The 21,834-nt window shown below is 36.4% G+C and overlaps 1 protein-coding gene across 10 annotated transcripts in view; it reads right to left on the bottom strand.

The window, feature by feature from the left end:
• Positions 1-21,834, bottom strand: part of robo2 (roundabout, axon guidance receptor, homolog 2 (Drosophila)) — a 623,900-nt gene that overhangs the window by 314,074 nt on the left and 287,992 nt on the right. The window contains exon 1 of one of the 10 annotated variants that reach the window (XM_088639710.1): positions 13,817-14,562. The exons of the other annotated variants lie outside the window; for them this stretch is intronic. Within the exon in view, the coding sequence (XP_088495836.1) occupies positions 13,817-13,871 (55 nt within the window). The 5' untranslated portion in view covers positions 13,872-14,562. Of the gene's footprint in view, positions 1-13,816; positions 14,563-21,834 lie in introns of those variants that run through there. 10 annotated transcript variants of the gene reach the window in all.

Below are 21,834 nucleotides of genomic sequence, written 5' to 3'. Positions count from 1 at the left end.
AAATGGCTTGTTCTAGAAACCAGATTAATATTTTTTTCAGCAATTCAGGATAAATACAACTCAAAAATCAATACACTATATATACAATCAATATAGCAAAATAATTATGTTAAAACAAAAATAAATATTAAATGGTACAAAAGTCCAGATTTTGCCAATTATAACTTGTTACAGTCTTTTCAACAAGCACTTTTAGTAATGGACTTAAGTAGTTTACAAAATGGTATATTTACATATTCAGTAGGACTTTAATAAAACTTCTAATAAAATATTTATTCTCAAATTACGAACAGAGGCCATTTGGAGAAATGTGTGCACTGGCATTGATAATTAGTTAATAGAATGCAGAATACAATTTAATGGTACATTTTCTAACTGGGGTAATGCAATTATTTGAGTATCACAGGGATCTATATTAGAACTACTGCTTTTCATGATTTATATCAATGATCTAGATTCTGGCAGTACTAAAATAATAGAACTCACTCTGTTACCCACTCACTCAGTATCATCATTTCATTCATCAAAAAATTATCATAATCCTCCTTTGCATTCTGTCAGCTCCTCGCTATTGTCCCAATTGTCTCAAAACCCCATCTACAAATGTCAGGCATGTCAAGGTAAAACACAGACACACAAGTATAAAAACCTATGATAGTTATTTGCTGTGCGAGAGAAATATATTGTGAAAGACAGATGTTTCTACAAAACAAATCATCATAAGCCACATACGTGGGGTAAACTGTCCCCAAATCTACCTCTTTACAACGCCGTGTTCAAAACTGACCACTGACCTTATAAAATGATATTCTGCCTCAAAAAAATGAAACAAATAAATTAAATTTGCTTAAGCCTTCTAAAAAATACATTTCTTCAGTCTGGAAAAGCATGTAGACTGTGAGATTTATTAAATTCTTATTTCCTGAGACACTTTATTAAGTTAAAGGACAGACTATGGGGAGGAGATTGTGGTGGCACTAGACTGAAACATGATGAAATTAAGTTCACATGCAATACATAAAGGAAAAGCACTGGCCATGCAGATTTGGATAATTAATTCCTGTCATCAGCTGCCTTACTAAAATGTCAACATACTCCATTTATTAACTTCTGCCCAAGTGAGAAAATAAGACTCTAAATACAAAGCTGACTGAGCAGTTGGCTGATTCAGTCAGTGGGAATTATTACATAATAATTTCCATTTCCACCACAAACAAGTAAACATCCCATTTGGAGCAGGCTATTTGCAAAATGAAAATAAAATAAAATCAATGGACATTGCATAAGAGCAAAGATTTCAAAACAGTAGTGCATCAGAACTTTTTATTATTTTTCAGTCCTCAAGATCAAGTTACCTTGACATTAAACACTGATGACTGCAGTCCCTCTTCATTGTACACATTTATTGCAGTAACGCAGGGCAGATCGAATCTTGATGAGGAGTTGCATTTATTGACCAAATTTCAGGCCATAAAACTTTGCCAGCAGTATTCATTATCAGAGAATAATATGTTGTTTCCAATACTATTGGCTTTAATGAAAATACCTGAAAGAACACAGGCAACAAATACTGAGAGGTATACAATTACTGTGGAGGGCAATGCTTTTTCCTTGGGATGGTTCTTGATGATGTGTCTTAATTAATCAACCCCAGAGGGAAAGCCGGACTGGTAGGGCAGTTAATTATAGTGAAGCAGGAAGCAAAAACAAATGTCAGCAAAGATGATCCATTAAGACCAATGTAACATTGAAAATTGTATTCACTGAGGAGACCTACTTTACCATGCATTACCACTATCTTAATCTTGACTAAATGACACACATCCCTTTTAGTAAAAAGCTTTTCTTGCCCTCCAAGATGACTGGCCCCAGAGATCAGGAACAATTCTGACATTTTCATACCCAGGGAGGGGTTACTAATCCAACCATTAGTGATTTTTCCCTTCATGGCTTTTCCCACTCTTTTCTGACATGATTGTCACTGGAAACTGTAAAGAGACCAAGCAGGTCTCCAGAGGTCTTTATTTCACTGCAAAAATGCTTTGTGACAATGGAGGATTCCAGCAAAAAGCAAGACACACAGTTTAGTATTACCAGCCATGGTATTCAGCTGTTTTCCATCTCCTGTAATACTGTTCTTTAGGATCTGGATACCACATATTACAATGACAAGAATGTGGGAAAAACAACAGCCTTCTTTGAAATGGGTTTTTAAGTAATCAGACATGCCTTCTCATATTGAACTAGTTTTAAACATATAATTAAACGAATGCTTAACTAAGAGAACTACTACTACTGGGAGAACCCCAATCTCTCACACATATACTGTAGTTAAAGCTGGTCCAAACATTCACCTCTTATGTGGACTTTCAATATGTAGATTTAACTGGTAAGAGTGAAGATGCTTAAGTATGAAAAGTATGGTGATACTCTGCCTTGAAATTAAATGCTATCGAAACCAGGGTGTAGCATTTTTCCTTTTAAATCAGTGATGTAGTAGGATTTTATCAACGCAATATATTTTTAAAGAATGATTGAATGAATAATCCTAAAGCTATGTCCTTTGATTCTGAGGTGACCGAGGCTTTAGAGCTCCCTGAGGAAGAATTACATTAGCACATCCGTTTGTGGACATAACCAATACTGTAAGGCAAGTTTTAAACTTTGGCAAGGATATCAATAGTGCCATATTTAAACAAGAAAATCCACAGAGAATCATAAGAATAATAAGAAATCTACTTTGGAGGTTATGAAAACAAACATCCGTCAAGTTGAACAGTTATTCCTAACTTTTTTTTCTTACTCTGCAGCATCTCTGTCAGTGGAATGGGGTTTGGAATGTGAGGTCAACTGCTTAATCCTATAGACAACTACAGCACAAAGTGCAATATTGCTAAGGAATAATGTTGCAGTGATTTCTTTGTATCTTGAAAAGAAGGTATATCTGGTGGCCTAAGAAGAATCTTTCTATAAATAAACTGAAACATCAGCACATTGATGTTAGCCCAGGCCTGTAATCGGTATGTTGTTGAAATTAATAACCTTGAAACAACATTGTGTTGCTGGCCTTTTTTTCAGTATACAAATCTAGACATTTTTAAGAGAAAAAAGAAAACATCTTCCTTTATGAGACTCACTGATGTCTCTTGCTTAAATTATCTTATGTGGTTACTCTTCCAAAGCTACCACTTCATCATTAATCAGACAATCAGACAATAAAACACAATTGAAATGAATGCACCAACAGTGAATGGTTTGTAGTGCAAACAAACAGGAAGCCTCTGGGAAAAATTAAAAATCAACTACCTGGACTGTAATTTGTAAATGTCATGTCAAAATTTCGGTTTAATCTGTGCCTAAGTAGAGAAAAAAAGACATGAACCTTAGTACCTCATCAAATATGCGAAACGATAAACAGTAATGAACACATATTTTATAGTCTTGAAATCACTGCTCAAAAGAACTTGAAAAGTAAATAAGTGCAGCCTTATGTAAAACCACAAAAATAAATTAATTATTAACTGCTTATCCTGGTAAGGGTCCCAATAAGCCAGAGCCTCTCGCTGCAGCAGAGGGTGTTGTGCTGAATAACAATATTTCACCTTGGTGGCAGGCCCGGACAGAAAGGGACAATTTAGAATGACTAAACAAAACAAGACATGTTTTTCAGCGGTAGGCAGAAAACAGAGAACCTGATGAAAATCCACACAAACATTGATAGAACATGCAGACTTCATAATTCATAATAACCATTGGTGGTGGTGGAGGGGAGTCCCCATTACCTGTAAAGCGCTTTGAGAGGAGTGTCCAGAAAAGCGCTATATAAGTGTAAGCAATTATTATTATTATTATTATTATTATTATTATTATTATTATTATTATTATTATTATTATAAGTTTATTCAAACCAGGACCCTTAGCTGAAAAGCAGCAGTGCCGGTGATATTGCCACTATGGTGTCCTGTATACTAAGAATGATTCTAATGCCAATAATCCCAAAAGTTTATATTTCAGAGATAAAGGTTTTCTAAGAGACATGAAACAGAGCTATATTTCTTTGTTTTAATTTTTTATTTGTTCTTATATTCAGAAAAGCACAAATGGACAACAGCAGCATTTCAGTAATTTATCATGATGAAGTGAGATCAACAAAGCTAAGAAATGCTAGACCTGATCCCTTCTGGAATGGGATTTTGAATGAAAATCAGTATTATTGTAATTAGTTAGCAGTTTAAATGCTAGAAAACCACATGCTGCATTTTAAAATGTAAAGAAATAAAGCTTATGTATTTTATCTACTTTTTTCTCAATAAAACAAAAAAAGGAGTTTAAACTGTTTAACAAGTTTGGCAAAAATAAATTTAACTGAAGCTGTGAAAATGAATTAGCAAGATGGTGTTTATGCTCTTTCTTACTGGTACAAACTAATAAACAAGCAAAAGAAAAACTGCAGAGATTCCCATCAATCTGGCCCTCCAACCTTATTTTGTCTGCCTGTGTTTATCAGCTCAGCGATTACACACTGCTGCTTGGAGACTGCCAAGCAACAACCAATCAGATGAAAGGCAGGAGCAGCAGAATCATCTGATTGTGCAGGAGGCCCAAATGTTAATCTGGACCCAATGACATAGAAAGGGAGATAATAACAACAATACCACTATGGGCTGAAAACAGTTTATGAACAAAGCTTTACATTTTTTTCTGCCGTTTATAGCTATCTATTGGATGGACACTCACAGAAAGTTAACAGAAACAGCTTGATTCTACAAGTGCTTGCCTTTGAGCATCACAATCTGTACTTTGTTTATTTTTCTCAGCAGGCAGTGCATGAAAGTTCACGGCTGCCTTTTTGTTGTTATTGTTATGATACATGTGCTCTGCCGTCTGTTTCCCTATGGTGTACTGTTCTGGTAGTTCTTTTTCACTTATGCTGTTAAGAAGTGGTTAGTGAAAACTCTTGAGGGCTACAAGAATGTAAAATATACATACATCTGTAGTGCTATTTCAAATCACATTGTATAACTGGAGACCGAACTTAGACCCTAGACTCACATAAAAAATACAATAAAGGAAAAGATTATGTCTCTTGACTTCTTTCTGTTTGGAAATATTAGGAACTGTAAGCTTGATAAACTTTAAGTAATACAAATGAAAAAAAAAACAATTTTATTAAAAAATATAAGAAGTACACATCTTACCAGTATTAGCACATCCGTACTCAGTATTAAATACTTTGAATGTCATATGCATGTGCCAGTCACTAGTCTGTAGTATTAATACCTGTCTTTCTTGTTGCCTAGACACATACACACAAAAATGACAGGTATGCTTCTGTTCTCATTTATGTATTATCCAATCTTTTAAAAAAATATTGTTGATAACATGCAACCACAGGAAATGCATAACTTTTTTATTTTATGATGGCGGTAAGGCATTAAGACGCTTTCATGTAAAATGCTGCAGTGAGATTTCCATGCAGGTACTGGTAATGGTGCTGCTCAGATAAGTGAGAGAACTTCACTCAGACTGCCCCCCCCCCCACACACACACACACAGAACCCCTACAATAACAAGACCTCTACTTGCAAGTAAACAAAATATATTGATATGAATAGAATTCTGTCCTGTGGTATTATTTTTAAAACCTTTTATCTATTAATCTATTTTCTAACCCGTTTTATGCAGGGTCACGGGAAAGCTATAGCATACCCCAAACAACGCAAAGCAGGATACACCCTGTATGGGATGCCAGTCCATCACACACTCACGCCAGGGCCAGTTTTCCCATAAACCAACTAACCTACCAGAATCTCTTTGGACTGTTGGAGCAAACTGTAGAACCTGGAGGAAACCCTAGCTGCTAACTGCTGTGCCTCCGTACCGCCCTTAAACCTTTCATACATGGCACATACTTCATCCTAAAGATACAGTATATACAGTACAAGTTTTGTGAGACTGAGTCTTCCCGACAGCAAAATTGGCTACCATAGTCTTTAGTTATAGTGTAAATGCACAAACCCACCTCACTAATACTGCAAGAACTCACATGACTCACATGATCAAATGGTGCTTAAGGTCCAGGACATCCCATTTCCATTACCTGGACCCTTGACATAGCAAAATCTGAATGCCTTTTGGACAAAATGTGGTGTTGATTAGCAACAAGAAGCTCTTCTTGTTCTGGCATATTATAATCCTAGGATCCCCAATCATGGTCCTGAAAGATCACACAATAGCTATTTTTAAGCCAGACAAGCTCTCAGTTCCACAATTGAATCCTTAATTGAGTAAACATTAATTCATGTTTACAGTGCTTACACATACTGGAAGTTGAATTTTAACTACTGCATAGGTCAAATAAAATGTCAGGCATCTGAGTAGAAAAATAAACTTGCAAATATTCCAAACAAACAACTTGTTAGTTCAATTAAGGCTTTAATTAAGTAATTAAGCAACTAAGAAAACCATCAACTGTGTTGTCCTCTAGGACCAGGATTGGGAACCACTAATATAATACATTTCTGGCATTCATTCATTTGAATACTGAACTAATGCTCTAAGAAATATTTTGCTGCTTATTAAACTGAAGAGCAGGGACATTACTTTGTAATGGTTTTAAGCTAATTAGAAGTAATTAGAAACTTGTACAATACTGTATATCAGCACATCTTCACCACCCTCATAAACTTTGTTGTCTAAGTCCAAATGCAATGAAAGGCCAGAGAGTCAAAAAACATTATTTAAAAATATGTGACAACAAAAAAGAACTGCATTATTTAACTATCATAACAGAAATAAAATATTATTGGTACTGGTTAAGGCTCCTAAACGTTGCACAGTTCTTTGTAGAGACATTTTCATGATGATTGAACATGTCTTCCTAGACATCTCTTGCACCCTCACTGAGCTATAACACTTGAGAGTGTACAATCATCTCAACAAGCAGGAAACTAGAAATGTTATGAGCTTCCTATTACAAATTTATTTAAGAAATAATGCATACTCAAAAAATATTGTATAACTTTTGAATGATTTTTATATCTACTCCATAGTTGTTATAACATTTAATAGACACTAAAACATTTTTTTCTAGATCAGCTTCAGGGTGTGCTTTTTTCACAGTACTGGATAAATTGTACAACTTTACCATATACTGTAGACCAAATTTAAATGGATAGTATGTATAGTACAGTATGTATAGTAGTCTAAAGAAAAGCTCACCAGAAACTCATGCTTTCTGAAGGATAAGGAAGAAACAGAAGGACACTGTTCAAATTTATGATTATGTTTTCATCAAGACAAGCATTCCCACACTTTTAAATTCTGACAGAGATGAGTCATTCTGAGCAGGAATAAAGAAGTGCACTCTAATGAAAGATACCTCTCTGTCTCCAAAAAAAAGAAATATAATAGAATGAGATGCACAACATACTTGTGTAACAGGGTTTTGTGGCATTTGCAAAATTGCCAATATAATCAGTCTTGAAATACATGTTATTCTATATTGTTATGCAATCAGGTAACTATAATTGAACTATGTGGCATAAATCATAAAGTCAAACATAAAAACAAATACATTCATGAGAAAACCAAATAACCGAAATATTAATTTCTTAAATTCATATATGTGTACATGTACAGTATATGTATATTCAAAAGCCCCCAGCGTGAAGGTCAGTTCTTGTACTTTTTGTTTGTGGGAAGCATGTCTTCAATTACACTGACATGCTTTACATTTGGTGGACTTCAACAGTATAATTAACATTACTGAAGTATTGGGCAACTGGTAATGGTATGGCATTAATTTGAATGTTTCATACATGTTCCACAAAGTGCTCAGCTAACTGTCTTTTGGTCTCAAAGACTGAGACTCCTCTAGGTTTATGATTGGATTGAAAGCTAAATTATATTTAGACACATAATTCATTTTAAGTATGGTTAAGGTTAGACTTACATTTTCAGCCTGATTGTTCAAGAAGGCTGGCTGATGTTTTTTAATTACTTAGTAAAAAAAAAAAAGCCACATGCTTCTTATGGTTTCTTATAGCACTGTTTCCATGTCAAGTGACTAGGGGAACAAGCAACACCAAGATCTGTCATAGCAACTGTTTTACACTCCATTCCAAACTAGTGTGTTTAACTTTAAAAATTACAACAGTCTTCAAATACTCCATTTAGCACACTACTATGGTCCTATATGTCAGTGCAGTTAAAAATAGATAAGCTTACAACTTTTTGCCTGCTGAAAATGGGTACACCATGAACAAACTTAGAGCTAGTTCATTCAGTCTGTACATAACAAGAATTTCAGTTGAAATTACAAAGTCCCAGGTAGAAGGTCAAATTATGCGCAGCAATGTATTTTGGAGGCTACAATCCCACAAGTGGTTCTACACAAACATGAAATGACTAGAATAAACACACTACATACAAACAAGGAATTCCGGCATCTGAAATATTGCATTAGGTTCAATTGCATTAGGCACGCACTACCCATCACAGGAATGACGTTTCTAATTGTGTTATCAAAGCAGAGCTAATTATTCAGTAAAACACCAAGTAAGGATTTACTAAAACTCTCCACATGTATTTAATCAAACACAGTGGTATAAGTTAATTACACAAATGTCAACATGTATTTCGTGCTGGCAGGTGAAACTGAATGCATGGTGAAACAAAATATAATAATAACTTTTAATTCCTCCATATTGTTTAGAACCAAACAACTGCATATCAAATACCATATTAAAGGAATGTGAATGAATGTACATATAAAATGAGTATCAAAAGACTTTTAACTCGTAGTTATAAATGCAACAAAAATGTACATCCAAAGAACCTTCAACTTATAATCAGAAACAAATGAAAAACTTTTGTCAATATACAGTAGCTTCATGCAGTCAGCTGGCCATCAACCTGTATAAGTTCAGTTCCTAACTTACTCTACACTGCTGCACTATCACACTTATCACAATTAGTGGATTGTTCTGTACATCTGTGCTACACTTGCTATCAAATGAGTTGCTCTGTACAAAACCTTGATTCATGGCTAAAGAGGACTTCTCTCCACTGCTATCAAGTCCACCGAACATTTTGATGGTGGTGATCTCTTAATATGTGGAACATGCTAGTTTGTTTCACTATTTTTACTGTGGAATTTAGCACGTTAAATCACCTTATCACCTGTGCCCAATCTACACTCTTAATAATGCAGTGATTCAGGGCTTATACAACAGCATAATTTGAATGTATCTTGGTCAGTCATTAATGATCCATTAATCAAGGTACATCCAAAAAATGTAATCAATATCCAAAATATGGCTAATTTCATCAAGGCTTTATTTTCCTTAAAGAATACTGGTACAGAATGATATGTTTCTTTTGGTGCTACAGTAGATGTGCCTGTGTATATATATAGTATATAAGAATTATATGATATATACAGTACATATATGAATAGTAGCACAATATATGTGAATTATATATTATACAATAATGTGAGTGCAGAATATGAATGGACTAACATGACATGGTACCAAGAAAAGCTTTTTTGTTTTATTTCAACATATAAAACACAGAGCAGTTATACCATATCACTGAGGAAAAAAAGTTATGTCTTCTGTCAATAGTCTTTTACCTTCCTGTACCACTGAAGTGATTAAAATATCTAATTGCAATAGTAAAAGTGTATACTGTAAATTCCCTGCAAGTAAATACTGATTTATTGTCTTCCAAGCCAATTTACCCAAAATAAAATGAGCATCAACCTTGATGTTGTGCCTTCAGCTAGCTCAAGGATGCAACCTGCTTGAGGAAAACAGCAAAAGCAAACTTGACATCCTAGGAGACACTCCCTCTTTTTCCAGAGTACTACAAGCTGCTTGGCAAATCAGCAGATTAAGAGGGAAACCTCCTTTGCCTGCCTAAACCCCACCAAAGAGCAGAAGGTATTAATCATTAGGTTTTAAATGCTGCTGACTGATACCATTCATTGAGCCTGTCTTTGTCACTAATGTGGCCCCATGAATGCGACTCCAGATCTTTTTGTCCTCTTAAGTGGACTCTTAGCAGCAGCTCCTCCCATTTTAAGGATGTACAGAGGACCTTTCAAAGGCCAGGCATTAGGGAAAACAAAAGTACTTATGGGGAAAAAAGTTAGAACAAAGTGGTCAGGATTGATTCAGGCCATGATTCATGGATCACACTGCGATTTGCCCCTCTCTCTTCAGCAATGCCTTTGCTTTCACCTAGCAACCAGTGGCTGGGCAGTAGAGAAATTGTTATATCTTGCAAAGGACCAAGAAGCCTAGACTTCACAGAGCATTTACAGTATTCATAAAAGAAAAGTCGCTTAATTCAGGTCTGGAAAACAAGACCACAAAATAGCTCTCTGCGAGTGTCAACATGCCAAGTCAATTTATTCTTTCACAAAGCCCTGCTTTGCACCTCAACTTTAAAACAATCAGTACCCACTCAGTGTTATGGAAATGAGGTTCAGACTAATGTGAACTTTTAGTGTGACTGTTTAGCCTTATGACTATAATAAACAAACTCTAGTTTAAGACTAAACCAACAAGAAAGCAATGCTATTTTTCTGCAGAAAGTATTAAACTGTATTAAACAAAATCAGAGGGTACTGGACACTTGGATCACATCTTTCATTCACAACTTTGCAGATTACCTGGCAATAGACCATATCCACTTCAGGTAGCAGAGTACCTATTTAAGAGGCTTAAGGACAAGGAGGCGGCTCTCAATGACAGCCCTAGAGATTGGTGCTTGTGGGGTGAACCATGATTAAGACACTTCTTACGACTGACTCTTAACTCTAGACAATTTCACAGCAGTACACAGGGATCTCCACTCGCACCTATCATTCATGGAACTTTAGAGCACAATGGAAAATCCTTTTTTTCTGCAGTCCTTTGTTTTTAAATATCACAGTTAATTGTTTTTGTTTTTTCAAAACAGTATTATAGTGCTGCACAAACTGCTGTATTACTGCAAATCACATGGAGCATTCCAAGAGAAATCTAATACCTATCTATTTACGTTAATGGAAATATGATTTTATGTTCACATGGAAAATAAGCTTTACACATTATACTCTTACTGGGAGTGTAATGCTTTTATATATTTAGGACACCAAATGATAATTACTGTATGGTTGAAAATGAAACTAGACATAGTTTTGAAAATCACACCATTTCCATACCATGGCATTTTTTTGTTTCAGGTTTGACCTGTTTCATTGTGTTGGTTTATCCAAAGCAAATACAGAACACCATACTTTTCTATGGTAGATTATCTGTGTACATATTATAAATGTTGTTTTCATACAGTTGTTGTGTATTCAGATTCTGATAGTTCCGGTGACAGTGGTTGTGTTTGCAATCCATTTCATACATAATAAACAACACATGTTTCCATATAAACAGCCCCAGCATGGATATCCACGATACCATGATATCGGTAGTAAAAGTGCAATTTAGTTTTGATGAGATACTAAAAAATTACAACCATACACGTTTTGTTTTTGTGTTTGTTTTTTGGCGTCTGGTGAGCTCAAAAGACAAAGCTAATGAGCAACAGTCGCGGCACTCATCATGCTCTGACTATCCACATAGGTGTAAACCAGCTCTGCCGCCTGTTAATTTAGTTCACAAATTAACAAAATGCTTTACTGTGCCTGATGTCAAATTTCAGTAATAGTTTTTTATTAGATTTATTTGACAGAAATTTACTATTCAATTATGCAATACTGTTACTCTTGACTTTGATACTAAAGACTACCAGAATAATCTACCACGCCGATTAATATTAAAATCTAACACTGCTGAAAGATACACATTACTATTACGTACTGTAGCACATGCAACATAAGGATAGCTGCATGACTTTGAAAGTATTAGATGGTAGTGACTTGTCTTTGCTCAGAGTTCTTTAAGTATTTAAAATTTCTGGTGTGAACTTGGGTGATGTTACATTTTGTATTTTATAACGTTAGTAGGTAATGGAAGATACTTATTTTCTTAATCAATTCTAAAAAAAAGACGTATTCTATATCATGTCTATATGACGTCTACGACAATCGAAAACAAGACTTTCGTTTTATTTCGATCTGAATGTATTATTGTAGATGACGATGAACAATATAATCGTCTTTATGAAACTGAAAAAGCACAGTAATACGGTTCATTCAATTAGCCTCTAGCGTGAGTTAGTTTTAAATTTGCTTTTTTCTGTAGGAATTCATATTTATGCTTTTCCCTAGCAAGAAGAATACATTATCTCTTGCTTCTATCATTGCAGCAAGCTCGTTAATTGCATTTGTTTCACACACCTCTGAACATCCCCGGACATTAATTACATTCCGCAAGTGCGCTCTCTCGGATTCGCCCTGGCGATTCCGCTCAGCTCTTTCACTGTTTTCACGCTGACTACTCTCCTTATCTGCTTGTTTTACCTTTGCCTTTGTTAAATATCTCAGTCAAGTCGCCCAAGCAGGTAAGTTTGAGGACAAGCCAATGTATTTTTTAAAGATAATTGAACTTATCATAGTCACACAAAATGACTTCCCAAATGGCGTTTAACGTACTGATCTATTACTAAATATAAATTGGAATCTATTTAATCAATTTCATAAAGTGCATGTCCTTAGGAGTGGCTTATCCAGACAATTAAGGTGAGTTAATGGATCATTAATGCTTCTCACAGTGACCCCTTTCCCTTCTTTTGGGATTAAAATGGGTAATGGCAGACTCATTATCCCTTGGAGTCATCTCTCAAAACTAAGAGATAAAAACATGACTGAATACGATTTGAGACGACTATCGAAGGACATCCAATATGTGTGTTTTTTGTTTGTCCTTAATAATAGTCCTAAATGTCCCTTATTCGTGGCAGTATATACTGTATAGCCTACACACAGACATATACAGTATATATAATATTGTATATAATATATATATAGTATATGTATTCTGAATTTTAAGGTGAACAGGAACAGCCTAGCAAATACTGTATTTCCAATCAATTTTTTAATATGTTATTATTAATATTGTTATCATCCCAGAAAATTCTAAGTCTCTGAGTCTACGAAGTTGTCCAAAGTTTAGGCTACCACCGAGGCTTAACTCATGCATACGCTAAAAGATTGCCATGGAATCGTCCCTGGACACATACAGTATTCACCTACTGGGATCAGCAGAATCTCACATCCTACAGTAATCATACAAATACAGCTTTTTATGGCAGCAAGCAATAAAAGACAAATCAATGACGAAACGACAAAGCACGCAGACAAATATAAAACTAAAGACTTAGATCTGCTTTGTGCTCCTTTTTACATTTTTTAAAAGTCCCTAAACTCAGTTCATAAAACTTTCCATTAGGCGCAATAGTTAATGCTAATTTAAGGGCTAGCCTGCCGCACACGCAAATGTGGCTGTACTATGGATGTAACGTATTACATTTTCAGCAAGAAACATTAAATTACGTGACACCCATAGTTGCCAAAACATACTGGTGCCATAAATCAAAACTTGCTGGAAATGAAACAGTTTAAATAGAGCCCAAATACAGTTTCAAAACTTACAATGCTAGACGCAGAAGACAGCTCTGCAATTCGTTTAACTTCACGTGCAAGCAATACCGCAGTGTTGTCTCCCTGTTTCAATTTAAACTAATAAAAATATAACAACATTTTGATATTACTGTTAAATAGAAGCTCCCATCACGAAACGAGGTCAATCTGCAATAAACCCGCTGAAATCATATGAACATAAGACAAATCGAAATGTTTCTCAAAACTTACCGTTCACTTGAAAATACAGTAATCCAGAGATAAGGATGTGAACTAGCAGACCCATTCTAGCATAGTACAACAACCCAAGTCGCACACAAATCCTGGATTGATTATCATGTAAATGGGACGAAAAAAGGGGAGAAAATCTGTATTTAGTATTGTTCGTAGTTATTGACTGAACTCAGTCTTAAAGCAGAAATGCGAGGTTGATTCATAATAGCATTTTCAGGACCTCTATACTGAGAGAAACAGATCCATCTGCACGTTAAGAAAACTCCAGTCACTGAGATTTCATAAGCAATCCAGCATCCTTATCCCAGCATCTTGCCAGCCAAGTTTCCTTTGCATTTGGGCTTTTCTGTTCTTTAGGAAAAATCCACCGCAATCCCAAGGTTGATCCCTCAGTAAAAACACATTTTCGGAACTGGCAATTAATTCCTTTTAGAACCGTTTATCCCTCACGATCACCTAAGCAATGTTTTTTCCGAGTACAAGCGATATCCAGTGTCTCAGTGCATATGATTAAAATGATACAATTACTGATACTTTCTTCACGGGCTCCTACACTTGTTTTTTTAACCTATAATGTAAATCTGAAGAAGGGCTGTTAATCCAGTGTGCTTAAGTACTGTAAATATACAGTCAGTGGTAAGTGGATGTAGTTGTTAGTTTAACAGAGAGCTTTCCTACCCTTCCCCGTCTCTGAAACACTAACACTACCACTGCCAATATGCGCACTCGTGCTGGGCTCCAGCTCCAAATGACACACCAACCAAAAAAGAACTTGAAGGGGGAGGAGAGAGAGAAAAGTCGAGGGAGGAGGGGGTGAAGGGGTGTTGGCAGGCAAAGCCGTAATACTAAGGGAAGCAAAAAAGCGAAGGAAATATTTATTTCGAAGAGCGACGGTGACAGTTCTTAAGGCTAATGTTGTAGAGAACTGCTTTTATCAAAAGTTACGTGAAGGCAAACACCGAGGTAGAATCTGCGCTAAAACGTTTTAAAGATAAGTATCACAGAACTGTGTGTCGCATTATTTCTCTTTTCTGGGACAGTGAAATAAGCGAGATTATTACCACGTTAAAGAACAACGGTTAAGAGGCTACAGCAGCGCTGGTGTGAAGACACTTTTAATTCTGGCGCTCTTAAAACAATACAATCAAAACATGCAGCCTACAGCGGTGAGGTACACAGAGAAGAACTGAATAAATGGGTATTTAAAAATCATCAACTACAGGTTGTGAATTTGGTTTTGTAGCTTGTTTTAAGAAGTCATTTAACAGGCACAAATACTACACCACATGACTGAAAATAGACAATAGCAAAAAAAATGAACAAATATTTAAACATGTAAATGTATTAATACTTCAAAGTGACGGAAAGGGACGAGAGCAACTGAATTGCGATGGATGCCCAGATGAAAGCGCTGTGCGCTCTTGGCCGGTGTGTTTCTGTGTACTGATCACAGGACCCGCTGTAAACTGTTTGATGTCTGAGCCGCTGACGAGAACCCGTCCGCTGGCTGCGAGAGGTAACACTTCCATTCGATTCAGGGTGTTAATAATCTAGCAAGCTTTTACTCCCCCCTACTGGCTACATTGCTGCATGTCTGCATGTGGTGATATAAAACCGACAGAACCGCCAGAAGTGTTTAATAGTGTACTGTACCTTCTGCACTGGCAAAATAATTCAGACACTTCCCATGGTGTGCCTCTGAAAAAAATGGAAACCTCTGAAAATGGAGGTTTTGAAGAATAAGATGTTATAGTTCAGTTCAAAATTAAACAAAATAAGTACGTTGATTGCATAAGTATACAGAGCCATAATCTTAATATTTGGTGGAACTACCTTTTGTCAGCAATTACAAATAATTTCAGTATTCTTGGGTAAGTTTACACAAACTTTGTATACTAAGCTGGTTCGTTTATTTGCCATTGTTCTTGGCAGACGGCTCTCTCAAATTGCTTGGAGCTCACTTATGGTCAACTGTTTTCAAGGTTTTTTCACAGGTTCTCAATAGTATTCAAATAAAGACTTTGAGTAATCCAAGGACATTCACTTTCTTATTCTTACTCCACTCCAGTGTAGTTTGGTCTTGTTCTTTGGGTCATTGTACTGTAGATAGGTGTTTTTTTTATCTCAGTGTTCCATTCAAAGCAAGTTTTTCTGTGAGATTTGTCAGTACTTTGTTCCATTTATGTTCCTATCAGTATTTTTAAGCTTTCCAGTCTCAGCTGATGAGAAACAGAACTATAACATAATTCTGCTACCAACATGCTTGATAGCGGAGATAGTGGTGATTGAATGATAGATATTGGGTTTCGGATGTAACGCCTTGCATTTAGACCAAAAGGTTCCCCCAAAGTTGGAGGACCTTGCAGGGATAGGTGCATTTATTGTAAAATTATGATAAACACTATTATTGCACAAAAGACACAGGTTAATTAATTGGGTAGCTTACTAAGATTATTTTGTGCACCTACATTAATTTAGGTTTGTCATAGCAAAAGGTTGAAAATCTTATGTAAACATGGCATTTTTTTATGTTAATTTTCAATTTATGTTTTTTGTTTTTTTAATCTGCAGATAAGGTTGTGTGAATTTTATTTGGTACTTCAAGGAATCATGACTACAAGCTTTAATGCAAGAAAAAAGGAATAGTTGTAGGGCATCCAGACACATAACAGAACAGATAAGATCATTTTATTGGCCATATATAATTTCTTGTATTAGGAATTTGTCTTTTCACATACAGTACCCCAATTTGCTCTCCATGAGACACACAGAGAGGGAGAGAAGCTTGGGGTCAGAGCAAAGGGTCAGTCATTTATACAGCACCCCTGGAGCAGTGAAGGTTAAGGGCCTTGCTCAGGGACCCAACAGAGTAGGATTCCTCTGCCAGCTGTTGGATACGAACCAGCATCCTTCCAGCCACAGGTGCAGAGCCACAGAGCCACCCCACTGCCCCCGGGTCCCCAAAAAAAGTCCCAAAAGTTGTGGGGCCAAAACCCATGTGTAGCTCTACTGTTGTACTCGAGTGAAGTACAAGAAGCATGCCCAGCTGTATAAATGAGCAGAAATTTACAGTGCCTTGCAAAAGTATTCACCCCCCATGGACTTTTTTTTACATTTTATTGTGTTACAGCATGGAATCATGAGATATGTGCCACTCATCAACACAAAGTACTCTATAATGTCAAAGTGAAAAACAAATCCAGACATTTAACTAAATTAATAATAAAATAAAAATCAGAAAATAATTGAATGCATAAGTATTCGCTCCCTTGCTTTGACAAACCTAAATTACCTCTGAAGTAACCAACTCTCTTCTCCAAGTCACATAATTACTTGACTGGAGTCCACCTCTGTGCTGTTGAGGTGTTTCACATGATATCAGAATAAATACACATCTGTCGGGGAGTTTCCCCAATTAGTGCATTTCCAAGGAAACACTACGCCATGAAGACCAAGGGACATTCCAAGCAGATCCCAAAGTTTCTTGAAAAATACCAGTCGGGGAAGGATATAAGAACATTTCCAAGGCATTGAATATACCTTGAAGCACAGTGAAGTCCATCATTTAAAAGGTGAGAAAATATGGAACAACTGTGAATCTGCCCAGAACTGTGTGTCCTCCAAAACTGAGTGTCCGGGCAAGAAGAGCCATAGTAAGGGAGGCCACCAAGAGACCTATGGCAACTCTAAAGGAGTTACAGTCCTCCATGATGGGAGAATCTGTGCATGAGACATCAATATCTCGCACACTTCATAAATCTGGCTTGTACGGAAGGGTGGCAAGAAGAAAGCCTTTGTTGAAAAAAACTCATATCATATTTGTTTTACAGGTTTTGGTCACATGGCTACATTGCTCCATACATACATATCAGAAATAATATTTTTTTCAAAGCAATGAAAATGATCATGAAATATTTACTTGTAAATACGACACATCTATATTTTATCATGTTGCAAGTGTGAGTATTTGTCCAGCGGTCGATTTTAAGCCTTCTTCACGGATAATAGGATATGCATTAAATGCCAAGATATATTTAACAGTCATGTGTAAACAAAGTTAAGGACATTCAAAAGTCTGTCAGAGCAACTGAAGTGCAGAATATGAAAGACATTGTTCAGAGCTATATCTGTAGTGGTTATACGTTATTATTGTAATGCTCATGGCATTGTCCATGCAAAATAAAACAAAAAACAGTTGTGAAAAAACACCTGTATTGTGACACAGCTATGTTTTTAATGATGGACAGCGATAGAAGGTCATTTAGACAGGCAATATTGATAGACAGCAGGAAAGCAATTTTATTTTTTTACATTTTTTCACCCTTGTTGGTGGTAGAGAGGTGACAATGGATGTTACATTAATCAGTTTTGAAAGGTTTGTAAATTACTACAAATTTGGTTTTTTAAACACCCCATCTGGGACATCATGTAAAGCTGTATTTATTTTCCAAAAGGAGCTTCCCTGGAAATTGAAGTAATGAAATGTTACAGTAAAAGGGTGAGAGTAATGTGTTAATTCTATTGGCGTGGAATCACTATTTTAAGCACAGTTCATTTTAAAAGCATCAATAGCCAGCTTGGAGGAATTGCTAAATTACAGACAGGTTTGTGGCTGTAAAGTATGCAAGATGGAAATGAGATTTTACTTGCCAAAAGCTGTTCTGTAATGTCTTCCTTTGTAAGTTTAAAGGAAGAATTTGCTTTTATTTCTGAATCTACATTTGATCCCTTTTAGAATGCACATACCAATATTTACTGTATTTTGCTCTTTTTTTTAAGAGATGATTTGTTGTTTGAAAAGTAAAAATATGCAGGTGATTTCCTCTCAGGGTAGTTATAAGTTATAAAAAGCTCTTTCATCTCTCAGTCACTCAGTGGATAGAAGTCTTTATGCTTTATCATCACTGACCAATACATGTGTTCATTTATTTTAACAATTTACAGAACTAACACAATATTCAACAAAAAATTAAAGTGTCATCAGTTTTGCTGAAAGTGTGTATTGATGGATTATTTATATATATGACATTAAAATCAAAAGGTAAAGTTATGAGAAATATTGATGGTACAAGACAAAACAAGTGAGGGGGCAGTGTGGAGCAATGGTCAGAACTCTAAATTCAGGGGTTGTGGATTTTAGTTTTCAACACAAGTGCTGCTGTTGGCTCCCTGAGCATGGTGCTTTACCTTTACCACTCCTACAAATCAAGTTGTTTAAACTTTTCCAGCATTGCAGGAGCAGGTAAACTAAGGAGGACATTGTCCCATCCAGAGGAAATCCGGTACTTTCAGTTTACTTAAATTAGGAATAACTTCTCACCCTAGGGAAAGAATCTCAAAAACATCAAAAGTAATAGACTGCCATTGTCAATGACGATAATGTAATTGTAACTGAAAAGAAAGGAAAGAGATGTAAAACTACTGGGTGTTAAGTCTCAAGTGTTTTGTGTATACATATATGTATATACATTGTGTATACAGTATATGCAAAACAAAATCCTAAAATGAAAATGAATGAGGGTGAAACAAAAAGTTTCAATTATGCATTTAAGTCCAGGATTTATGCTTAAAGCAAAGCCTTTTCAGCTGTCCTCTTTTATTGTTAAAAAATGCTATCTGACCACAGTTTCCCTACATAGCGTGTATCTATGGGACAATATACTTGAAATGCCCCTTTATTATAATAAATAATATTATCAGATATAAATAATCAGATAAGATTCTGACCTGGAAAAATTAAGTAAGCACTGCCCTGCTTGGTTACTTTTTGGAATGACCCACATTGCTTGAAATTTTCTTGGACCAGAGTAAACACGATTAGTGGATTCATCTCAAAGGATCACAGTGAACCCCACTGCACCCTAGTGAACAGCAGCCTGGTGAATACAGGCAGAAACTTCTGGAACCAAATACCATTCAGCTTTCTTCAATAGCCTGGCAACACTTGTTAATTGGGTTTCTATTTGGTGTCCCTTGAGAGTGTTTAGCTGCAGTGTGAAATTTGAATGGAAACTAAGAAAAACCCCTAGAATGTATGAAATATTTAAATAGTTTTGTGATGTTGTATAACTAGATTACAATACTTAAAAACAGGGAAAATAAAATATAGTACATTTTTATAATGTCTGAAAAAACAACACAGCCATTAAGGGGAATTTAAATAAAAGGGAAAGTAGAAGGCAGCATGTCATTTTCAGTGAAGCAAAAAACTGTACATTAAACAGGAAAAGGAGATTGATGCCATTCCATTAAACTATCAAAAAAATTATATCCTCAGAAATAAAGATTAAATCTCTGCTGACAACAGCTAAACATTAAGCACACAATTCAGGCTACACACAGGAGATATGGTGGAATGTCCCAGCTTGAAACTGTTTCCACTTCAAAGCAAAACACAATCTAGGTGGTAGATGGGAAAACTTTTGTGGTATTTTTAATTGTAGTCTTGACTGCAGTTATACTTAGCTCAAACATGTCAAAGCATGAATGTTGAACGTTGTCAAACAATCAAAGCACCTTTACAGTTTACTGTGCTCCAAGAAACTACTATTTTATGACAGTTTATCGTGGTTATCTTTATTTAAAATTACTCTAGTTTTAAAAAGTGACACTACAAGTTACTTATGTACATGATTACTTTTTCAAATAACAAAATGGTGGAAACTGCTTTTAAGAGATTAAAGTATTTTACAGTAATTACACACTAAAACACAGATCACCATAAGTGAATTTTAAAATGATTTCCCTCTGACATGTTGTTCAATTTAATCATTAATTCTTTACACAAGTAACTTGAATCTAGAAAACATTTCTCCAGCTCCCACCGTTTCCTAAGGTTTCACTTTCTTTACTACGCTGGAACCAGTATAATCAGGAAATCCATCCGAAAAGCATAAAAATCCAGTATGAAGCACAACAAACTGTCCTAATATGTGCTACGTTTCCAGATCCCAGAACCGAAAACATACCTGGTACCTTTGTCTGTTTTTAGTGTTTGTGTTTATTGAACTTCAGTAATGAGCTGTTACGCATTCCACATGCGTCTCTGTTCCATCTCGCAATGCCACGCGCATTATGTTTAACAAACGCTCACGCCGCAAGTAATGTACCTATCACCGTTCACTCGCATCACTATTTTAGTTCCCCTCTTTCCTCACTTCCCCGATCACTATTGTGGATTCTCCTCGAGCTCCCAAGTGCACGTTATTTTATTCCTAGTCTAGATTCAGTATTTTACCTTCTAGCTTGCCCCTCGTTTTCGATTTAGTCTTGCATTTTGGATTGTTGCTCTCTGGTTGTCTCTCTCGTTTTCTGACCTTTGTGCTTGTTTCCTGGAATACATTTTGCTTAGCGAGTCCTGCACAGGATCCATACTTCCTACCTGCCTTCTGTTACAGAAAAGTGAGCAGCAACATGGATCCAGCAGACCAGAATGACACTGTTGCCTTTTTTCAACAGCAGTCCCAGGCTCTTTGTACAATTGACCACAGCAGTTCAGCACCTACTGGACCACGCCACCCGTCCTCCACCCCGACAGGTGGCCCCTGTGCCAGCTCCTTCCATGGCTGCCGCCGCTAGCCTTTTACCCCTCCCCATTCCGGAGAAATTTGAGGGAGATCCGGCAAAACTTTGTCGGGGTCAATTTGTCTGGCTTTCTTCCAAGATCATTCCTCTCCAACAACCCTCCTGCAAGTTGTGTCCTAGATTCATTGGGCCCTTCCGAATACTCCCCCGAGTTACACCCGTCTCGTACCGCCTCGCCCTTCCTCCCTCAGGATTCACCCCACCTTCCATGTGTCTCTCCTGAAGCCTTACCACAAATCCCCACTTTCTGGACGTTAACCACGTCTACCTCCCCCCCGACTCATGGATGGCTCTCCCACCTATACGGTGAATAAGATCTTGGGCACCTGATGGCATAGAGGCTTCCGCCAGTTTCTGATTGACTGGGAGGGTTACGGACCAGAACAACGTTCCTGGGTTTCAGAAGCGAACATTGAAACCTCATTCTGGAC

The sequence above is a fragment of the Lepisosteus platostomus genome, chromosome 7, assembly GCF_059453375.1.
Source record: "Lepisosteus platostomus isolate fLepPlt1 chromosome 7, fLepPlt1.hap1, whole genome shotgun sequence".
Taxonomy (NCBI): Eukaryota; Metazoa; Chordata; class Actinopteri; order Semionotiformes; family Lepisosteidae; genus Lepisosteus; species Lepisosteus platostomus.
This window is presented reverse-complemented; position numbering and strand designations above follow the sequence as displayed.